Consider the following 22,702-nt stretch of genomic DNA (forward strand, 5'->3'; position numbering starts at 1 on the left):
ATTCCACAGATTCACAACTCTCTGACTGAAAAAGTTTTTCCTCATCTCAGTTCTAAATGGCCTACCCCTTATTCTTAAACTGTGGCACTGCAGGATCACTAAAATAGTCATAATGCAATATTAATATACCCATTTGAATGTTGAATGTAGCATAAAGATTTACTTGATAAAGATGCACAGTGGCCGGTGAGATTGTAAGGTTCCAGGTTTGCTCAACTGATCTCAGATAGAGTGTATCAAGGATGCTAGAACTAGTTAGATAATAACAATGCAGGTGCTGGCTCCTTGGTATTTGTAAATATTATATAAGAGTTTTGGGGGAAATTATTTTTAAAGTTAGAACTGGATATTTTCAGCTCCATTTAAAAAATATCACCATTTCTTCCACAGCACTTTGACAACCAAACCCATCTCCCCTCATTGCAGAATCTTATGTTATAGTTCGTCTAGACCGACCCTGATATGGCTGCTGCTTCTTACATGGAAAACTAAATTCATCTGTCAGGCATTGGAAATTAAACTGGCACAAAGCATGTCCGCAGGGTACAACCCAATAGGCTTGGTCTCTCAATTGTTTAGCTCTGGTCTTATTAAACCGTTCTGAGCAGGGTCCTATTCTTTCTGCCTTCCAGGGTATTGTGCCATTGCCTCCTCTGCATATCATCTGAACGTCTTTACATAAATGTCATGGAGTAAATACAGATTAACCACAATCCCATATAGATCTTGAGTGCACTTCCCCTAATAGCGGGAGTAACAATAGCAAAATAGCAACATCAATAGCAAAATCAATCCATCAGCTAAACACATCAACAATAACTAAGCAGTACTTATAACTATGTACACGTGGCAATTCAATAAAATCAATTTGTAAACCCCAATGTATTTTGGGGTGATACCATGTAGCATTTATTACACCCAACATTTAAACCTTATCTACCCGAACAAAACCTTCAATGATTTTTTAAAAACACGTTTATGGCTTCCTCTACAGCGATGACTACAGCTGCCGCAAAGAACTGAAACAAATCCCCAGCATTACTCCTAGATAGCCTGTGCACCTTCAAGGCCTTATTTTTTCAGTAAACACAATGCCTACAACTAAGTGGCACTATTGTGAAACAAAGTCTTAGAGTTATATACAGCAATGAAACTGTTCCAACCGTTTTTCTTACTGCACCACCTTTAAAACTCTCATCATATTCCCCCAGTTATGCATCACCCGCTGAATTTTGAATTAAAGCCACAACTACAAAATTCAATATAAAATGAAGAGTGATTTTTAACCAAATGAGGAGATCACTACATTCTCCCACATAGGTTTGAAAAATAACTAATCCACACCTGGCTTTTTACTTTTGGGTAATTTTGATGCAAGTTTCCAAATGTCTCTTTAAACCTACTGGTCTTTGTACTCAAGGCCAAGGCGGAGAAATTGAAGTAGTGACTGCCAATAAAAGTGCATACTTAAATATTTGTTAAGAACAAACTCAAACATGATTCAAAACTCACTTCACTCCGTCTGGGCTAAACTGGAGCTGCATGCAAATCAGGGGTAGATAACAATAAGACAAAGCGTGTTCTGCAGACACACCCTAGTGGAAAATGGAAAAGCTGGCCAAGTTAAAAGTGAGAAGACAAGAGACTGTGGGCACTGGAATCTTGGGCAAAAACAAACTGGTGGAGGAACTCAGCTGCTCAGGCAGCATCTGCGGAGTGAATGGACAGAAGATGTTTTGGGCCAGGATCCTTCAGACTATTCAGAGTTAAAAGTACACCAAGCTTGCAGATATAGTGATTTAAATTGGGATTGCAACTATATTTATAAATTTAATAAATAATTCTCCAACAAACAGGTTAACTGGATACACAAAATTACTCAGCCAACTCCAATCTGTGCCTGCAACTCACTGCAGACACTGTTCAAAGTGCTGCTGTGTACTTAAATAACATCACTATTACAGAAAAAGCAGAAAGAAAAATTGAAGGCCTGTCCTAAACTCTGGATCCCAAGTTTCAAACCTTTTATTCAGTAACTAAGCCTTAAAGGCAAGGATTCCAGATTTAATGTTCACTCTTCAAAGTCATGGGAAGATTGGTTTTGGATGAAAGAGGACGAGAGCATGCGTAAGGAATGCCATTCCTAAACGCTCACCATTAAACATCTGCAGGAAGTGATGATACCTTTATCTTCTGGCAGGCAAACTTCAAAAGACAAAGGATAAAGATCACATAAAATAATCAACTTGGGCAAGATACCAGGAGCCTGGAATGCTTCCAGCCATACCAAACCTTTCACATGCGGCAAAATTACAACAGGTAATTTCACATAACTCCAGGATTTAAGGACTGATCAGCATCTAGATACCCAGCAGTTTAACAAGGCATTCGTCCAACCATTAATTATGAAATCAAAAACAGTACTTCATGGCTACAAATTTCACCCTGGAGTACAAGTCAGCAGTTTAAACCAGTTTTACAAATGTTCAAACAGTAGATATCTCCACTTACCAAACCCCACCCCACGAGTCAAGCTGTATATGGCCCACTGATAGGGGTGAACGGAACACCCAGATATCTGGCAAGGCCTGGGGCAAGTAAGCCACAGATAAAAGTACTGCTGAGGCCCTGTCCCCAGAGCATCTCGACAGCTTGTGTATGAAGGCTAAACATTGCCTCTCACGTCAAAGTGACTCGTATTCGGAAACATTAAACAATTAAACTAAAAGTTAGAGGTTAAAAAAATTGGACTATTGCTGACAGTAACACCAAACGACAAAAGACACCAAAATAGAAACAATACTTTGTGCTGGAAATCTGAAAAGAAAAATTATCGTAAAACTCAGTGGAGAACGAGTTTCAGGTTATTAGCTTTCATCAAAACTAGAAACAAGAAAATTACTTCAGATTCAAAAATAGAGTTGGAAAATAGAAAGATGAGGTGTCACATCTCTTGTTCAACTGTGGGTGGGGGAAGAAATGAGAGGATTGAGTGGACCACTAAAAAAAGGCTGGAACGGTAGCTGATAGAAACATAGGAAATAGGTGCAGGAGTAGGCCATTCGGCCCTTCAAGCCAGCACCGTCATTCAATATAATCATGGCTGATCATCCAAAATCAGTACCCCGTTCCTGCCTCCTCCCCATTTCCCTTGATTCCGTTAGCCCCAAGAGCTATATCTAGCTCTCTCTTGAATACATCCAGTCAATTGGCCTCCACTGCCTTCTGTGGCAGAGAATTCCACAGATTCACAACTCTGGGTGAAAATGTTTTTCCACATCTCAATCCTAAATGACCTACCCTTATTCTTATGGAATGGTACAGATAATTCTAAAAACAACCAGAATGCAAAGCTGATGTGACTCTCAGAATAACAAAATTAAGGTTCTGTTTCGTAAAACACAGACTACAATTTACAGAAACATGGAACTGCAGATTACAGTTTACAAAAAAATAGACAAAGTGCTGGAGTAACTCAGTGGTCAGGTAACATCCCTGGAGAACATGGATAGGTGGTGTTTCAGGTTGGCACCCTTCCACTATTATGTGAAAGTTAAATACAAAATGCTGGAGTAACTTAGCGGGTCAGGCAGCATCTCTGGAGAGAAGGAACGAGTGACGTTTCGGATCAAGACCCTTTCAGGATTCTGCGCCTATCTTCGGTTTAAACCAGCATCTGCAGTTCCTTCCTACACATACATGTGAAAGTCAAATCTGTGCTGAAGACATGCCTGCAACATCATGCGGCAGTTCATCATGTGAAGCGTAGGTCTCAAGAAGGTGCAAGCAATAATTTGAGAAATGCCAACTATTTTGGCATCATCTAATGCCCAGAACTCAGATGGGACGTGTGGAATTTCAGTTGGAATCCATGCTTATTAAGTCATAACTAGAAGTCGTTCCTGAGCAAAGACGTGTAAATTTAGGTTGATCAAAGATTAAGTAAAAAGTCAAGCAGGGAAGGGAAAAATTCCAAGAGAATTGAACTTCAAGCTGACTATTCCTGAAAAAAACACCCCAGCGAATTAAATGAGAATGGTGGGAATTTGAAATTAAAACAGAAAATGCTGGAAAGTTTTTCACACATTGGTTAATTTCTCTCAGCAGTCTGAACTTTGAAAGCAGTTTTATGGCAAAGGTTTCCATTTTTGATGGAGCGATCATCCACAAACTCCAAACACAACTGCTTCTGTTGAATACTGTACAAAGTTTTTTTTTGCTCACCAGCATCTCGGCATTCTTGGTACTGATTCCAGCCACCAAGATACAAGGACAAGACGGAGATGCTTTAGTGATTACTGCAGATGGTAAACCAACTTGTACAAAACATCAAGGCACAAACAATAGTCAACAGGACACCAGGCATGGCATGGGGACAGATAACCCAAGGGGCAACTCTTTTTTTTATAAAAGTTTTACGGGGAGAAGGCAGGAGAATGGGGTTGAGAGGGAAAGATAGATCAGCCACGATTGAATGGCAGAGTAGACTTGATGGGCCGAATAGCCTAATTCTGCTCCTAGAACTTAAAAAGGAAGACCAGAGTTTATACAGAGTTGTCCTAGATTAATTTCAGATTAAGTAAAGAAAATCAGTTTAGAAGCTTTGAGTTAGATTTATATCCCTGACAACACTTCTAGTCATGTGGCCAACAGTCAACTGATGACCTCTGCATTTAGAAATGCCATTACCTCAACACTTTCAACCTCTCCCAAACAGTACAGATTCTGAACAGTACATTACAACTACCAATTAAACACATTTGCTTTTCTTTATAATTTCTCCCAGTTGCAAATCTTAACTTTCCTTCCAAGATCAGAGTGGCCGCACATAATTGAGTACCAGCACTCAATGTAATTCCAGCACTTTGCTGAATTATCTAGATCAAGCTGGTGATTATTGTTGGTTCAGAATATCTTGAAACAATGGTGACAGTCTGTTGGATATTGAGTAGAATGCACCTCAAGAGATACTTTTTATTATAAGTAAACAATTCTGCATCCAATTATACAGCACATTTCACATTCAAATTTTAAGAAGTGCCTTTTGCACTACTTGGAACAGCTATCCATCCACCTAGGGACTTCCCAGACTCAATGCACAAGCCTCACATTCAACCAGTTGCTTTTCCCATCTTGCCAGAACTGCCAACTCAGACTCCAGATGTAACTCCACAGGCACAAAATTTAACACTCTCGCAATCTCCTGCCCTCCCCACCCTATTTCTCAGACTAGCTTCATTTTGATTAATTATACTGTTAGTGTGCTTTGCTGTAACCTTCTCAGCCAACAATGAATCATTCTATATTTCCTTGACACCGTCTGTTTTGATCTGTCGTTTTCACACCCTACTATTCCATGTCTCTTGTTTCCCTGACTCAATCCGAGGGATCTAAACGCGAAACATTGCCATTTCCTTCTCTCCAAAGATGCTGCCTGTCCCGTTGAGTTACTCCAGCATTTTGTGTCTATTCTCAATTCACAATGGTTCAAACAAAAGAAAAGTTAAACTGATTTTTTTTCATACAAACTGCTGCACTGACAAAAATGTGATTAACTTAAAGATAGAAACACGAAAATGTGGCCAAGTACATTAAAACAAAAATTTACATAAATCAACTATGGAACTATTAATCAACATACACCAAATTCAGATTAATAAATACTGCTAATGACTACATGCTGCACAATTGGAATGTAGCTTTAGTAGTAATACAAATATTATGGGCGTATCTTCTGGGAAATGCTACTCTAGAGACAGGAATAATACAGGAATTTTAAAGACCTAAAGGTAACTATTTCAAATGTCAGGAAAGCAATTCTGTATGCAATTTAAAATGTTAATTTTGATTAAAAATAGAAGCTGTGTCAAAATTCCATAAATGATAGGATTAAAGTGCTGCTGCAGACCATGTTTGAGAAACAACGGAAAATGACTAAATGTGTATAGAAAGAATCGCGAGTGGGCTTGTGAACTTTCTGCTAATTTTATAACGATATTTATGGGAGGAATATATATTCCTACACTTGGGAGAAGTAAATTATCTTTTTGGAGCAGCTCCAACTGCTTGGAAAATTCAAGATGTGGTCTGAGACCCATAGAGGCAAATCGACAGATAATGGGAAGTGAACACATTTGATCTCCATTTCAAACAAATGACTAGAACAAAATTGCCTGAAGTTTAGTTTGTGAGGACAGAGGACAAGACAAAAATGGACTGCCAGAAACAAAAAAACAATTAAATTAGTTGTGCTTGAAGATGATAGCTCTGAACTAGACACTTAAAAAGAATTTAGAAACATTACAACTTTGAGGGGTAACTATGGGATGAATCTAAGTAACGCATGCAAAAGCATCTTTAGATGAGATACAGTGCAGAAACAGGCCCTTCGGCCCATTGAGTCTGCGTCGAACAGCGATCACGCCATACACCAGCTTTATCCTACACACTAGGGACAATTTACAATTTTATCAAAGCCAACAAACCTCTACATCTTTGGAATGTGGGAGGAAACCAGAGCACCTGGGGAAAACCCACTGCCTTATTCTGTGCACATGGTATTGGAGGTAGGGTACTGACATGGATAGAAAATTGGTTGACAGACAGAAAGCAAAGAGTGGGGATAAATGGGTCCCTTTCAAAATGGCAGGCAGTAACTAGTGGGGTACCGCAAGGCTCGGTGCTGGGACCGCATCTAATTACAATATACATTAATGACTTGGATGAAGGGATTAAAAGTACCATTAGCAAATTTGCAGATGATACAAAGCTGGGTGGTAGTGTGAACTGTGAGGAAGATGCTATGAGGTTGCAGGGTGACTTGGACAGGTTGTGTGAGTGGACGGATGCATGGCAGATGCAGTTTAATGTGGATAAGTGTGAGGTTATCCACTTTGGTGGTAAGAATAGGAAGGCAGAGTATTATCTGAATGGGGTCAAGTTAGGAAAAGGGGACGTACAATGAGATCTGGGTGTCCTAGTGCACCAGTCACTGAAAGGAAGCATGCAGGTACAGCAGGCTGTGAAGAAAGCCAATGGAATGTTGGCCTTCATAACAAGAGGAGTTGAGTATAGGAGCAAAGAGGTCCTTCTGCAGTTGTACAGGGCCCTAGTGAGACCGCACCTGGAGTACTGTGTGCAGTGTTGGTCTCCAAATTTGAGGAAGTATATTCTTACTATTGAGGGCGTGCAGCGTAGGTTTATTAGGTTAATTCCCGGAATGGCGGGACTATCATATGTTGAAAGACTGGAGCGACTAGGCTTGTATACACTGGAATTTAGAAGGATGAGAGGAGATCTCATCGAAACGTATAAGATTATTAAGGGGTTGGACACGTTAGAGGCAGGAAACATGTTCCCAATGTTGGGGGAGTCCAGAACAAGGGGCCACAGTTTAAGAATAAGGGGTAGGCCATTTAGAACTGAGATGAGGAAAAACTTTTTCAGTCAGAGTTGCGAATCTGTGGAATTCTCTGCCTTAGAAGGCAGTGGAGGCCAATTCTCTGAATGCATTCAAGAGCTAGATAGAGCTCTTAAGGATAGCGGAGTCAGGGGGTATGGGGAGAAGGCAGGAACGGGGTACTGATTGAGAATGATCAGCCATGATCACATTGAATGGCGGTGCTGGCTCGAAGGGCCGAATGGCCTCCTCCTGCACCTATAGTCTATTGTCTATGTCCTGAGGGCAGTCCACTAGAGGAATTAGTGATGCTGGTTTAAAAGTCCAAAGACCATGCAATCCTGACTTCAATGCTGTCTGTATAGCGTTGATGGGCACACTCTAACTCGAAAAACTTTGGGTACTCTGGTTTCTCCCACATATGGAAGATGTGTTGGAAGGTTCATTGGCCACTGCAAATTACTCCTTTTCAGCCTCTAAGTAGCAAAGAGAATCAAACGGGTTGATAGACTCTTGAGCCGAAACGGTGGATGCACAGCGAAATAAGGAAAAATAAATAGAATTGATTGAACAGATCTGCTGTGAACTGGCAAGGAACCAATGGGTTAAATTGCCTCCAATCTCATAGGTAAATACACACCAACATTTCAACTGACATTTGGCCCTAAGCATCTGACATACCTAACATGTATTTACAAGGTTCAGTGACAGAACACACACATTGCATAACAGCAGAATAAAACTTCCAGTGTGCTTTATGACTGAATTACCTGGGGAAACAAACTTATTAAAATCTACCTCGCATCCAAGAAATCTGAATACTCCATTTATCCAAACTGTTTACATGATTGCAGAATATCTCATAATAGAAAGTTTAGAGCATGCAGTCTTTACTTTTAAAATGTATAGAGACCCCACCAATTTGATTTTGAGAACTACTCTTTTGATGCCAGATTTTAAAATTCAACCTTTGAATTGTTTACCTACTGAAATTCTGATAGTCTTGTTCATGACTGAACAAACTATACGCTCATACTACTAAAGCTCAAGATTATCTAAATCAAGTTGTCTAAGAACAATCTGAGGAAACGAAGCATTTGAAAAGCATAAAAAGCAGATGCTGAAAATCTTAAATGCAACATGGACTGGTGATGAATAGTCATGTACCCGAAAAACTATATACTTATCTTTGTAGAGGGGACCAGACCAGAGAACTTTCAGCACTTTAAAAACATTTTTTGTTAGTTTTCAAAGCAAATTAGAAATCGGAACCAAGAATTATTTCAACTTCCGTCCGACCACTACTGAGCCAGTGATTCAATTTAAAATTTGAAAGGAAAAAATGCCAATGAATAAACACTTGGTCATTCCCATGATTGACACAAAATGCTGGAGTAACTTAGTGGGACAGGCAGCATCTCTGGAGAGAAGGAATGGTCATTTTCATGCACATCACCCCAGTGGCCACAGAGCTGCAGAGAGCATCTTGTCCATCTGGAGCTACAGCGCACATTTTCATGTGAAATGAACATGTCATGTCAAGTATCAACTTGCTGAACACCATAAACATACACTCCCCAACTTGCGTAAACTCGCACTTAGGTAAACAATACTGCACTCAGTCTCTAATGCAATCAAGGCAGTTTGTAATTTCCACAGCACTGTACGATCACTCAAGTTTTCATCGGAAACAAGCGGCGGTGGCGGTTACCCAGAAGATCACTTGCTGTTGAAAGTGACCCAACGGTGAGACGGAACAAAAGCCAGCAATGGCGGTGGTTCTCACCCAGAAGGCCGGGCGCCGCAGAAAGTGCCCCGGACACAACGGACACAGTCAATACTCTGGGAGCTATTTCTGGCAGGGGATGGAAATGGCAATTTTGACTTGGGTAAAATCTGACGTAACCCTTACATAAGTCATGGAGTACCTGAACTGTGGACATTTCAATTGTTAGAATGTGGACAAATGTTGCCTATTAAACTTCAATTTTTATCCCTCAGGTATTTATGGCAATGTTATTTACCAGCAGTAATCGACTAATTATTTTATCCAATCGTTTAACTAGTAAGTAAAAGCAACGATAAACGAAAATTTAGTTTTACATTTAGTTTTAAATTTAGTTTGGTTTTGTCATTATTCCTTGCCAGTTGGACTAATTCCATGGGAAATCAATTCCAACATTGAGATTTCAATAGGTAGAAAAGGTTCCATCAGTCAAAATAATATCAAAGAAAGTAAATCTGCACCAATCTTTCAGCTTCTGGACAGCCCGCTTCACAGTAATAATTTCCTCCTAATTCAAAAAATAAGTGCAATCAAAAATATTTTTGCAGAAGCTAATGTGCGTAGAAAGTTAGCAAAATGTCATTAAGCAGTTAAAGGGCATCAGACTAAAAATAAAAAGGGCTAGATTGCAGGTGGTCCCAATGTGCATTGAACTGAAATTGTTGCCAAATGTGCAAATTAGCTGGAAGGTAAAATGCTGGACTTGACAGAGGACAGTGCAGAACAGAAACAGGCCCTTCAGCCACAATGTCTATACTGAACATGATACCAAATTAAATTGATCCCTTCTACCTGATCCCTATTGCCCCAACTCCTGTAAATAAATGTGCCTATCTAAAAGCCTGTTATAGACTACTAATGCCACTAATGCATCTGTTTTCACCACTCCTTGGCAGTGCTTGCCAGGCAGCTATCACAAAGGAAACTGCCACACACACACCTCATTAACCCCTCCCCTCACCATAGATGAGATGCTCTTTAGTCTTTGACATTTACACCCCAGGGAAAAGGTTATAGTTGGCTAACCTATACCTACCTCAATTCTGTAAACTTCTATCAGGTCTCCCCTCAGCCTCTAACACTCCAGTGGAAATATCAAATTTGTCCAACCTCTCATAGCTAATAATCCCCAATTCAGACAGCATCCTAGTAAACTTATCAGTTCTCTCCTAAACCTCCACATCCTGTAAAAGGGGAGACCAGAACTGCACATAATATTCCAAATACGGCTTAACCAAAGTTTTATAAAGCTGCAGTGTGACTTCCTGACTTGCACAATGCCTCGACCAATGAAGGCAAGCAAACCGTATGCTTTTTTTAACAAATCTACTTGTGTTAACACTTTAAGGGTATTGTGGACTTGGACCACAAGACCCGCTGCATCAAACATGTTAAGGTCTCTGCCATTAACAGTATGCTCTCCACTAACACCTTTCCACCCCCACTACCCATTCTTCCATGGACAAGCCTGATTGGAAAGCAAAGTACAAATTCACCATGGATCCCATACATGCTAATTTTTTGGATCAGCCTACCAAGAGGGAGCTTGTCAAATATCTTGTGAAACTCCATTATAGACAGCATCCACTGACTTATCCTCAATCACCTCCGTCAACTCTTCAAAAAACCAACTCACGACCGATCCCGCACAAAGCAATGCTGTGTTCTTAATTAGCTCCTCTTCCAAAAGAGTATAGATCCCCTATTGTTTGTAACAACAACCCTACCATGCAAGTCTCACCAGCCTATAATTTCCTGCTATAAATTGGGACTGTGCTTGTGACTAGTGGGGATACAAAATTCAACACACCAGCAATCTTCTCTCTTGCCTCTCTCAATAACGTGGGATAGATCAATCAGACCCTGGGAATTTATCCCCATTAATGCTATTGAAAAGATTCAGTATCACTGTCTTTATTTCAAATAGCCCTAGTATAACCTTCACTATATCCTACATCCTCCTGGGTAAATACCAATGCAAAGTACTCACTTAGTACCTATCCGATTGAATAGCAAAGCTTTCGACAAGAGGTATTCAAGAGAGCTAGATAGAGCTCTTAAGGATAGCGGAGTCAGGGGATATGGGGAGAAGGCAGGAACGGGGTACTGATTGAGAATGATCACTGGCTCGAAGGGCCGAATGGCCTCCTCCTGCACCTATTGTCTATGAGTAAATCCAAACCACCTTAGTTCGCCTGCTTTATGCGCATATTCCTCCAAAGCTTTCCTATCCATGTACATGTCCAAATGTCTTTTAAATGTTATTGTACCTGCCACAACCACTTTTTCTGGCCGCTCCTTCCATTTGCGCACCATTCTGTGTGAAGTTGTCCCTCAGAAATGGATCAAACAAACCACTTTTTACATCCTTCCCCCGTCACCTTAAACATGTGCCCTCTTGTTTTTTGATTTTCTTTCCCTGGTGACTATTTGCATTCAACCTTATCCATGTCCCTCATGATTCTATGCACTTCCATAAGGTCACTATTCAGTCTCCTTAAGCGTCACTCGCAATAGATTTTTGCCTGCGCAGTTCTCAAGCAAGTCTTAAAACGTGCAATCTGATCATATATCAATCTAATTTTAGCGTAACACAACAAGAGCTAATTACAAGCATGACGATTGCAGCAAAGAGCAATCAGAAATCCATTGAGGTCTTGAAATGATTATTTTGCTGAATTGCTAACTGCACCTTTTCACTTTGCTCATTAGTATTGCTCTCTTTCAAGCTGCTCAAGTCAACTGTCAGATTCTTGAGAGCAAGCACCAACTCGCATTCAAATATTCCTTTACAGCTCACACCTCCCTTTCATGCAAGGATTGCAAATTCGAAGAAAAGCTTATATTTCAAGAGCGGCAATGATTCTGCTATCTGTCGAGCTCTTTGTCCTGTGTCCTCAAACTTCACAAGTGCTAATTGGTATGTAAGCATTGAAAGTAAGCAAAATCTAAGCAGACAATAACGAACCACCTTAAAAACAACCATTGCTTCCACTTTAGGCATGATCAGCTGAGGTTTGTCGATTACAGTGCCCCCATTGATTTTTCTCTTCTTCAGTCTCTGGGGCAGTAAGCAGACCTAAAATCAAATTTCTTAGAAATCTCAAGTAGAAATATGACATTTTTTCCATGGCATACAAATCACAAGGGTGGTTTGAGAAAATCCTATCCACTATATTTGCAATTCCATTTAGGATACATTTCAAACCAATTCACTCAAAACAAGAACTATACCAACTGCCACCATTAGCCACGTTATTGACTACCTGCAACTGTGCAACCAAATTTAAGCCAAGAATTGGCAAGTTCTTCGATCGTGTACAAATAAATGCCAAAGTAAAACAGAATGGCAATCTTCTAGTATTGGTTTTTCCTGCACTTAAAATTTCAAGTCAGAAACTTTCAGCGAATGAATTCAAACTGTCCAGCAAGACAAATGATCATATTTTATAAACACCATTGTGGCCCTAGAGATATCACTTATAAAATGTGAAAAAACAGAAATGGATCAAACAAAGCAGATCCATCTCATTGTCAAGTACAACGTCAACTCTGCTGAACACTTAAGCAATTTGACAACCACGGTGCTTCAAATTAAAACCAAAAAGAAAATTTACAGCTAAATCTCCTGTCTAAACGTGCAACAGATGAAACTTGTGTAGCCATTCTTGAGCTTCAGCTAAATTGCAATTTAGGAGCTTCTTCCAATCATTTAGACAATCAAAATTCTACAACTCATTATAATGCTCAGGATTAAATTGTAATGTAAATTACCAGCCAGAATTTAACTGTTTTATAATGATTAGAAATCCTTAAAAAGCCTGGAAATTTCAAGCAAAGTCTCATCAAAAGCAGAAACAAGGAACTGTAAATGCTGGTTTTCAAAAGAGGAAGTGTTGGAACAACACAGCAGATCAGGCAGCATCTCTGCAGAATATAGATCACGAATCTGAAGAAGGTTCCTGACCCAAAAGGTCACCTAGCCATTCCCTCCAGAGAAGCTGCCTAACCCGCCGAGTTACTCCAGCACTGTGTGTCTTTTCCTATAGAAAGCAGCATCACCACTTATTATTACAAATGCAGCCTGCAAGAGTGTTTCAGTTTTGTATTTCAATCAATAACTACAGAATGAACTAGAAGTCATTGTTACAAAAATTCAAACCATGTATGGAATGTTAAATTTCCCAAATTAAATCATTCAAGCTTACTTTGCTCAAGCATGAGGTGGAAGTGGATTACTGTTTGGTCTTACTAATAAATAAAAAGTAATAAAATCCAACATTCCCTTTGTATGTAAAAGCTCAAATAATAAACATTGATTTCAATGGTTAAACCACAGATAGCCGTGATTATTTACATAAAGTGGCTGAGTAACTCAGCAGGCCAGGCAGCATCTCTAGAGAATGTGTATAGGCAACGTTTTGGGCCGGGACCCTTCCTCAGACAGATTGTGGTAGGGGTCAAATGTGGGGGCAAGACGAGTAACAGGTGGATACAGGCGAGCAGTGGTTGGGGGGGGGGGGGTTGACAGGCAGATGGGTTTTTGATATGTGGATGATTTTGTAAACCAACATCTGTAGTTCATTGATATTTTCTCGTGATTATTTACATGTTAGTATAATGCAACATTTGTTAAATTTAAGAAATTAGATTTCAAATAGATAGTCACTGCAATAGCCATTGAAAGGCATTCTTACTATGTGCAAGGCACAAGAGCGTCAAATGAATATTGATTTCAACTGACATAATACTTCATTCTCAATGGTCTGCAACCTTGGAGAGTCTTTCCACAATGCTAACTGAAGAACAGCTAAATTCACACCTGGCATCACTTAAAATTGTTGAGAGTATTAGCTTGCTGAGGGAAAAGTATCAGTGAGCATTCTGCAGGGCTGGCACATGACCACCATTAAGTATTAATGCACAGCTCAGAAGCAGACTATTGTAAGAGCTCTGATTCAAACCAAAATAAAAAGCGCATGAATGAATGTACATTTAATTGTGGTGAAAAAATTCAATCAATTTCACGCTGTTGAATACAGAAAGGTATTTTATTCATTGATGCGCGTAGATGATAATGCAACCCTGTCTAATTTAAAGAAAAAAATCAGGTAGCGCTTCAGCTTTCATCAGGCATGTTAAGGTCCCTTAGAAATTCTGGTTCCCTGGCTCACGGTATTTAAGTTGCTCATTTACATTAACTCCACATGTAGAAAGAATAGGCCATAGCACCCCAAGTCCGAGCTGCTTTCTGGAAGATATGCCTTTAGACTGCTTTTCTGATCGATCCCCATAACCGTAAATCCCCATTTACCCAAAAGTCTATTGATTTTAGTCTTGAATTTAGTCGAGAAACAAGTAACTACAGCCTTCAGAGATTGAAAATCCCCAAGATTAACAATGCCCAACAAAATGAATTGGGAAATTTTTCAACCACAAGCCAGATTTTGGTTACCAATTCCCATAATATTTCAAGAGGTGTGATTTGCAGATGGAATGCAATTATGAACAGAGATTTCTGTATGCAAAGTCTCAATGAATGAAACAAAGAATATTGAGTAAATTGGCTGGAGCTGTCTTGCTCAATAAATCGACGGGATAACATTGAAGGGACTCAGTACATTTCCCCAACATCAACACATCAGGAATGTAAACAGAACTGTCCCGGCAGACCCATTGTCTCTGCCTGCTCATGTCCCACCGAACTTATTTCCACCTACCTCGACTCCATCCTATCCCCCCATGTCAAATCCCTCCCCACCTACGTCCAAGACACCTCACACGCTCTCCATCTCCTCGATAACCTCCGGTTTCCAGGCCCCCACTCCCTCATCTTTACCATGGATGCCCAGTCACTCTACACTTCCATCCCCCACAAGGATGGTCTCGAAGCCCTCCGTTTCTTCGACCGTAGAACCAGCCAATCCCCATCTACTAACACTCTCCTCTGCCTAGCAGAGCTGGTTCTTATCCTTAACAACTTCTCCTTTGACTACTCCCACTTCCTCCAAACCAGAGGCGTAGCTATGAGCACTCGCATGGGCCCTAGCTATGCCTGCCTCTTTGTCAGGTATGTCGAACAATCCCTGTTCCAGGCATACACTGGCCCCATCCCCGAACTCTACCTCCGCTACATTGACAACTGCATTGGTGCTACCTCTTGTACCCATGCAGAATTCACTGACTTCATACACTTCACTTCCAATTTCCATCCTGCCCTTAAATATACCTGGACTATCTCCGACATCTCACTCCCGTTTCAGGACCTCACCATCTCCATCACAGGAGACAGACTAGTGACTGACATCTACTATAAGCCCACTGACTCGCAGCTATCTAGACTACACTTCTTCCCACCCTGTCTCCTGCAAAAAGTCTATCCCCTACTCCCAATTCCTCCGTCTACGCCACATCTGCGCCCGGGATGAGGTGTTTCACACTAGGGCATCAGAGATGTCCTCATTCTTCAGGAAACGGGGCTTCCCCTCCTTCATTATAGATGAGGCTCTCACTAGGGTCTCTTCTACATCCCGCAGCTCCGCTCTTGCTCCCCCTCCCCCCATTCGTAACAAGGACAGAATCCCCCTCGTTCTCACCTTCCACCCCACCAGCCAGCGTATCCAACAAATCATCCGCCAACATTTCCGTCACCTACAACGGGACCCCACCACTGGCCACATCTTCCCATCCCCCCCTTTCTGCGTTCCGCAGAGACCGTTCCCTCCATAACTCCCTGGTCCACTCGTCCCTTCCTACCCAAACCACCCCATCCCCGGACACTTTCCCCTGCAACCGCCTGTACCTTTACCTCCCCCCTCAACTCCATCCAAGGACCCAAACAGTCTTTCCAGGTGAGACAGAGGTTCACCTGCACCCCCTCCAACCTCATTTATTGCATCCGCTGTTCTAGATGTCAACTTCTTTACATCGGCAAAACCAAATGCAGGCCCGCATGTGCTTCGCTCAACACCGTCGCTTAGTCCGCCTTAACCAACCTGATCTCCCAGTGGCCGAGCACTTCAACTCCCCCTCCCACTCCCAGTCTGACCTTTCTGTCATGGGCCTCCTCCAGTGCCATAGTGAGGCCCACCGGAAATTGGAGGAACAGCACCTCATATTTCGCCTGGGCAGCTTGCAGCCCAGCGGTATGAACATTGACTTCTCCAACTTTAGATAGTTCCTGTCCCTCTCTTCCCCTCCCCTTCCCAGATCTCCCACTGTCTTCTGTCTCCACCTATATCCTTCCTTTGTCCCGCCCCCCTGACATCAGTCTGAAGAAGGGTCTCGACCCGAAACGTCACCCATTCCTTCTCTCCTGAGATGCTGCCTGACCTGCTGAGTCACTCCAGCATTTTGTGAATAAATACCTTCGATTTGTACCAGCATCTGCAGTTATTTTCTTACAGGAATGTAAGAGAAATCACTTAGCCACAAGAGATATACCACTAGAGCTGTCTCCTACAAAGCCACCACACACCTAAATAAATAAGGCCTCTATTGTTAACATTAACATACACTAATAAATGCATTTAAGTAGCTAAAAGAAAATGTCAATATTAAAAATGCATACATTTTAGTAGCCATGTGCACTGCAGAGGAAAGGTGTGCCCTCTGAAGGGTCCGAACTCGAAACATCACCGATCCATGTTCACCAGATACTGCCTGACCTGCTCAGTTACTCCAACATGTTATGTCCTCCACCCTCTATCCTGGATGGTAATTAGGGTGAGAAAGTGAAGAGTGGACAGTTCTACCCTCTGGGTCATGGTGTCGATTTGAGAGTGATGAGAACTGACATGCAGGGAGAGAGGGGGCTAAGCACAAAATGGCAAAAAGACTATTGGGATTCCCAATATTCTTCAAGTATTGAGATTCTTTGACTGACTTTGCCACAAGATCAATAGACAATATACAATAGGTGCAGGAATAGGCCATTCGGTCCTTCGAGCCAGCACCGTCATTCACTGTGATCATGGCTGATCATCCACAATCAACACTGGGAGGAATACATTTATACATATTCTCACTCTTTGCAGCTTTCAAACCTTGTTGATGCAGCTCAGAGCCTCGTTAAAATAGGTAGAGTTCAAGACTGGGCTCCTCATCATCTGGTCAAGGGCAATTAGGAATTGACAATAAAAGCTGGGTTCCTGCATTGCTCAATCCAATAAATAAATACTATAAAATTATAAATGGTACATAATGTAGTCAGAACGCAGGGATAGAGTGAACTTTCATGATGCTGAATGTGTGCCAAGGTCCCTGGCTTGTTCTTGATGTTGTCAGATTTATTTCACGCAGAGCTTTCATCCAGGCAACTAGGCAGTTCTCCACAGTGACCTAAATCTGATACACGACTGAGATATTCAATAAAGAACAGCCAGCTTCTGACCTGCTCACGCAGATATGACACATGGTTGGTGAAAGCAATTTCCAGGTCAGGTCAATTTTCTGCAGGATGGTAAGGTGAGTGGAGGTGGAAGGTAAAGTTGGGTGGCATGCCAATGATAAAGGGGAAAGGGGTCATATAATTGATAGTCAAGTGGTTGTCATATGTATGCAGGAAATATTACTTGCAACTTCTATCCAAGGTAAGATACAGTCTAGGTCTCGCTGTACATGAGCGCAGTCTGTCATTGACCAATACACTGAACATAATTGTGGTCAGACATTCAGGATGAAGTAGGGTCCTGACCCAAAACATCACCTATCCATGTTCTCCAAAGATACAGCCTGACCCGCTGATTTGCTCTTGCACTTTGTTCATTCAAGGATGCTAATTTTAGTTTTGACTAACATTAATTGATGCAAAACCTGGTAGATGGAGTAATCCCAGGAAATAAGTCCAACGTCTAACTTATCAAACCGCCAACTGGTTTAAGCATCCATACTAGAAATATGCATAGGTCTAGTTAAAGTCTAAGTAAATGAAAGTTCTTGTCTAGCGTTTTAGACATGCAAGACAAATGAACAATTCACACATTCTAATGATCAGTCTCAAATTAAAGAGGTTAAGATATCTACTCTCATCACTCGGATGCAACTTCATAACCATTCACAATTTAAACCCTCTGCTGACGTGCGTATAATAACAATAGCAAGTATGGAAAATCCAGAACTATTTTGGATTACATTTTGAACCCAAGAAACCTACAGCCTTTATGATCACCCGACAACAGAAATAGCTGAGAAACTTACTGCAGGCACCAGAAGTTTTTTGACCTCTTCTACAGCTCTTCGTAACTTCAGTTCTGCTCGGTCTTGAGTATCTTCAACAGTTATTAATACATGGAGGTCTTCATTCAGATGCTCCCAGTTGGGTTTGCCTCGGTTCTGCTCTTCCTGTAAAGACAAGAAGCAGAATTATATAAAACATGCAAATAAATAATTAGGCCCAACTAGAGTCTGTGCCCATGCAAGCCCTTTTCACTGCAGGACTTAATTACACTGTAAACCTACCTCAAATCTCTTCTGAGGCCTTATTTATACAGAAGACGTTGCTATCATTATACCTTTTTCTGGATCCATCAGCCAGAAAAACTGATTGAAACAAATTACTGGTGAAACATCAGGGGAATATACAGCATTCATGTAGCACCATATCCAACGTCATAGATAAAGCATTAAAAAAGCCATCAGATTTGAATTGATTCCTTGACTATTATCCTGAATATTGTGGTGTAATTGAACAAGAGCACTAGAGATTTCAGGAAGTTATCCCAAATGCATGGAACCCCTTCTGTTTGATCAGCAAGCTAAAATCAAATTGTACGATTTCACAGCTTCTCAAGTCAAAATACAGAGCACATAATCCTCCGTCGGCAGTTGGTTCATGAATGAAAAAACAACCAAGATTTCAGATTTTCGTTCACTGGAAACGGGTATACATCACATTCTCCTCTAACACGACTAAGCTGCAGTTACTTAAGTCAACTTCCAAAGACCATCCCACCATGGAAAAAATGTTTAAGTCAGGAAAAGACCAGTTTTCTCCTAGGATGTTCCTGGAATAGACAGACCAATCTTTTACCATAATTACCCAAATGCTATAGTTTTCGATAACATTATAAAGTTAAGATTGCAGCATAAAAGGCAATTCCTCCCATGGAAACTGGGCCCACATAAGTATAGCTTGCGCATTATTTCTTGTAAATTGATTAGAAGGTGATCATTTACCATAATAAAGTGACCATCTGGTTTAAATAAAACAATAACCAATACCTTTTGTATAGCTGCAAACATAAAAAATACTGAAAACATGCAAGGGGCTTAAATGTGAAGGAAGAAACTGCAAATGCTGGTTTACACTAAAGGTAGACAAGACACAAAATGCTGGAGTAACTCAGTGGGTTAGGCAGCATCTCTGGAGAAAAGGAATAGGTGTCGTTTCAGTCTGAAGAAGGGTCTCGGCCCGAAACCACACCTATTCCTTTTCTCCAGAGATCTTGCCTAACCTGCTGTGTTACTCTTGCATTTTGTATCTATCAAGGGCTCAAACTGAGATTTAGGAGTAGGAGATTTACAAGTGAGCAAAAATAAAACAGATCAATATAACATCAACTCCCAAATGTTGTACTGAATTCCAACTGGAATGTTAATATTGGAAATGAGAATGCTAGAAAATCGAATTGACATCCAGTTCAACAATTTGGCACGAGGACACACAAGCCCATTCTGGTTCCCCTACATTTGTTGCTCCTACTCGTGCTAGTCTCTCCATTTGCTCTTCAACCTTCTCTACATCACCCACCGCCAACTACGATGTATTGAGTAAGGAATTGAGAGCAAGCAAAGGAAAGATCTAATTGGAAAAATTACGATTTATATTTTAAAATTTCCATCAATGCCTGACCAAATAGTGAATTGCCTGAATAAAGTGGATGTGGAGAGGATGTTTCCACTAGTGGGAGAGTCTACGACCACAGGTCATAGTCTCAGAATAAAGGGCCATTCCTTTAGGAAGGAGATGGAGGAATTTCTTTAGTCAGAGGATGGTGAATATGTGGAATTCATTGCCACAGAAGGCTGTGGAGGCCAAATCAATGGGTATATTTAAGGCAGAGATAGATATATTCTTGATTAGTACAGGTGTCAGGGATTATAGGGAGAAGGCAAGTGAATGGGGTTGTCAGATAGACTAGCCATGATTGAATGGTGGAGTGGTCTTGATAGGCCGAATGGCCTTATTCTGCCCCTATCACTTATGAACTTATGAACATCTGAAGTTAATCATTGAATATATCTATATCTTGGCTTCTGTGTGTACCAAGCAGAAAGCAGGAGCGTATGATACTTAAAACAGCACCACCTTAAAAAAAATCCTTCCTACTGCCAGATTTGAGCCAACTCCTGTAGATATGTAGGACAGAAAGCTACGAGTTAGTTGTGTTATAGTTTAATGGAGTGTAGACTCACTGCTTGTAGTGTTCCACACATATCCCAAATTATTCAAGTGCAGCCAGATGGTAAATTGAATGCTAAAACTCTTGCATAAGCTAAAAAAAAATCAATTATACCACTTGTGTACTCACTGACCAGCCCAGTACTTCAGCTTTGTGTTCATGCTAATTCATTGACAGAAGCCAAATAAATTGAGGTGTGGACATGTTGAAACAAATTGTATAGCTGTTATTCTGCTAAACTGCAGGGGAAAAAAATAATCACAGCAAAAAGAGTTTATTGAATCGTAGACACAAAATGCTGGAGTAACTCAGCAGGTCAGGCAGCATCTCGGGAGAGAAGGAATGGGTGACGTTTCGGGTCGAGACCCTTCTTCAGACTGATATGGGTCTCGACACGAAACATGACCCATTCCTTCTCTCCCGAGATGCTGCCTGACCCGCTGAGTTACTCCAGCATTTTGTGTCTACCTTCGATTTAAACCAGCATTGGCAGTCTTTTTTCCTACACATTTTAAACTTTGCCCTCTTACTGTAAACCTATGCCTTCTAGTATATGATTTTTCCATCCTGGGAAAAACGTTTTGTCTATCCTAGCTATTTCTCGTGTAATTTAATATATTTCTAGCAGGTTTCTCTGCAACTTCCAGCGTTCCAGAGAAAACAATCCAAGTCAGTCCAACCTCTCCCTGTAGCTAATAGCCCCTAATCCAGGTATCATTCTGGTAAACCACCTCTGCACCCTCTCCAATACCCCCACACCCTTCCTGTAATGGGGCAATCAAAACTGCACACAAAACTCTAAACGCGGCCAAACCAAAGTGGCGTAAAGCTACACCATGACATAATAAACAAATATAGATGTCATGTTTCAGTGAACAAAATTAGTTTCAAATATTTGGAAACTGTTTTCGGAAACTGTTCCATCTCCATGGATTTAACCCTATATTTAAAAAATGAATTTAGCACCCCAAGTTAATAATCTGCTCAGGCCCTAGTTCAATAAAGTTTGGAATATATAGAGTCCACAGAAGAGGCAATCAATGATAAGTACAGGTTGCAAATAGAATATTGATGGGGACAGAATGACAATGAAGACATTGAGTGCAACATGGTAGAGAAGAAATTGGATGCTGTTGTAGGAACAGCATCTCATGTCATAGTGAGGTCCAGCGCAAATTGTAGGAACGACATCTCATATTTCGCTTGGGTAGTTTACACCCCAGCAGTATGAACATTGACTTCAGATAGTTCAGATAGTTCATCTGTCCTCTCTTTCCCCTCCTCCTTCCCTGTTCTCCCACTAGTCTTCCTGTCTCCTACTACATCCTACCTTTCTCCCCTGACATCAGTCTGAAGAAGGGTCCCGACCCGAAACGTCACCCATTCCTTCTCTGCAGAGATGCTGCCCGACCCGCTGAGTTACTCCAGCATTTTGTGTCTACCTTCAATGAGAGTTGAAGTCAGAGCTAGCGGAATCAGGAAAATCTGGCTCCTCAAATATTTGCCTGTTGAAGAGGCAACAGTGGACCGCTATAACACAATAGAACTAAGCCTTGTGCCTCTGAGCAATATCAGAGTTACATGTAAATGAAGGAACCAAGACTGGAATCCATTAGCACCTCAGATATGACCACATATGCAGAGAAAAAGTCATTATAACTAATACATTAAATGAAATGAGGAGGAATAAAGTAATCAGTCACAGCCTTAATGTACTCCATTTTCAGGCACCTATAAATTAAAGGAAAAACTGAAGAAACATTAACCAACTTATCTGCTGTTTTTTGGGGGGGCTCTAGGGCCTATTCTGTCTCTTACAAAGGAACACTTTATAAATCAGGGCTTGGTTATTCAATCAAAATTGCAAAATGTCACAGCTGGTACACATGAAGCCCAAAAGTATTTGAAATAGATAGCTAACTGCAGTGAACCCATTGCCAAATGGGAGCTTTAAGCAAACAACGCTGCAAGAATAAACCTAATGCACTTGAGCATTGTGCCCAGTTCTCTGCAACACGCTGCAGGAAGGTCATATATTTGGAAAGGATACAAAAATGTGAATGGATTCAGGGAATAGCTACAAATATAGGACAAGGTTGTGGCTGTTCCACGTAG

The 22,702-nt window shown here is 40.9% G+C and overlaps 1 protein-coding gene across 9 annotated transcripts in view; it reads right to left on the bottom strand.

Annotated features, from left to right (window-relative positions):
• Positions 1-22,702, bottom strand: part of qkia (QKI, KH domain containing, RNA binding a) — an 88,569-nt gene that overhangs the window by 20,793 nt on the left and 45,074 nt on the right. For all 9 annotated transcript variants that reach the window (XM_078422853.1, XM_078422856.1, XM_078422850.1 and 6 more), the window contains exon 4: positions 18,384-18,527. In XM_078422853.1, the coding sequence (XP_078278979.1) occupies positions 18,384-18,527 (144 nt within the window). The remainder of the gene's footprint in view (positions 1-18,383; positions 18,528-22,702) is intronic.

Source organism: Rhinoraja longicauda, chromosome 27, assembly GCF_053455715.1.
Source record: "Rhinoraja longicauda isolate Sanriku21f chromosome 27, sRhiLon1.1, whole genome shotgun sequence".
Classification (NCBI taxonomy): domain Eukaryota; kingdom Metazoa; phylum Chordata; class Chondrichthyes; order Rajiformes; family Arhynchobatidae; genus Rhinoraja; species Rhinoraja longicauda.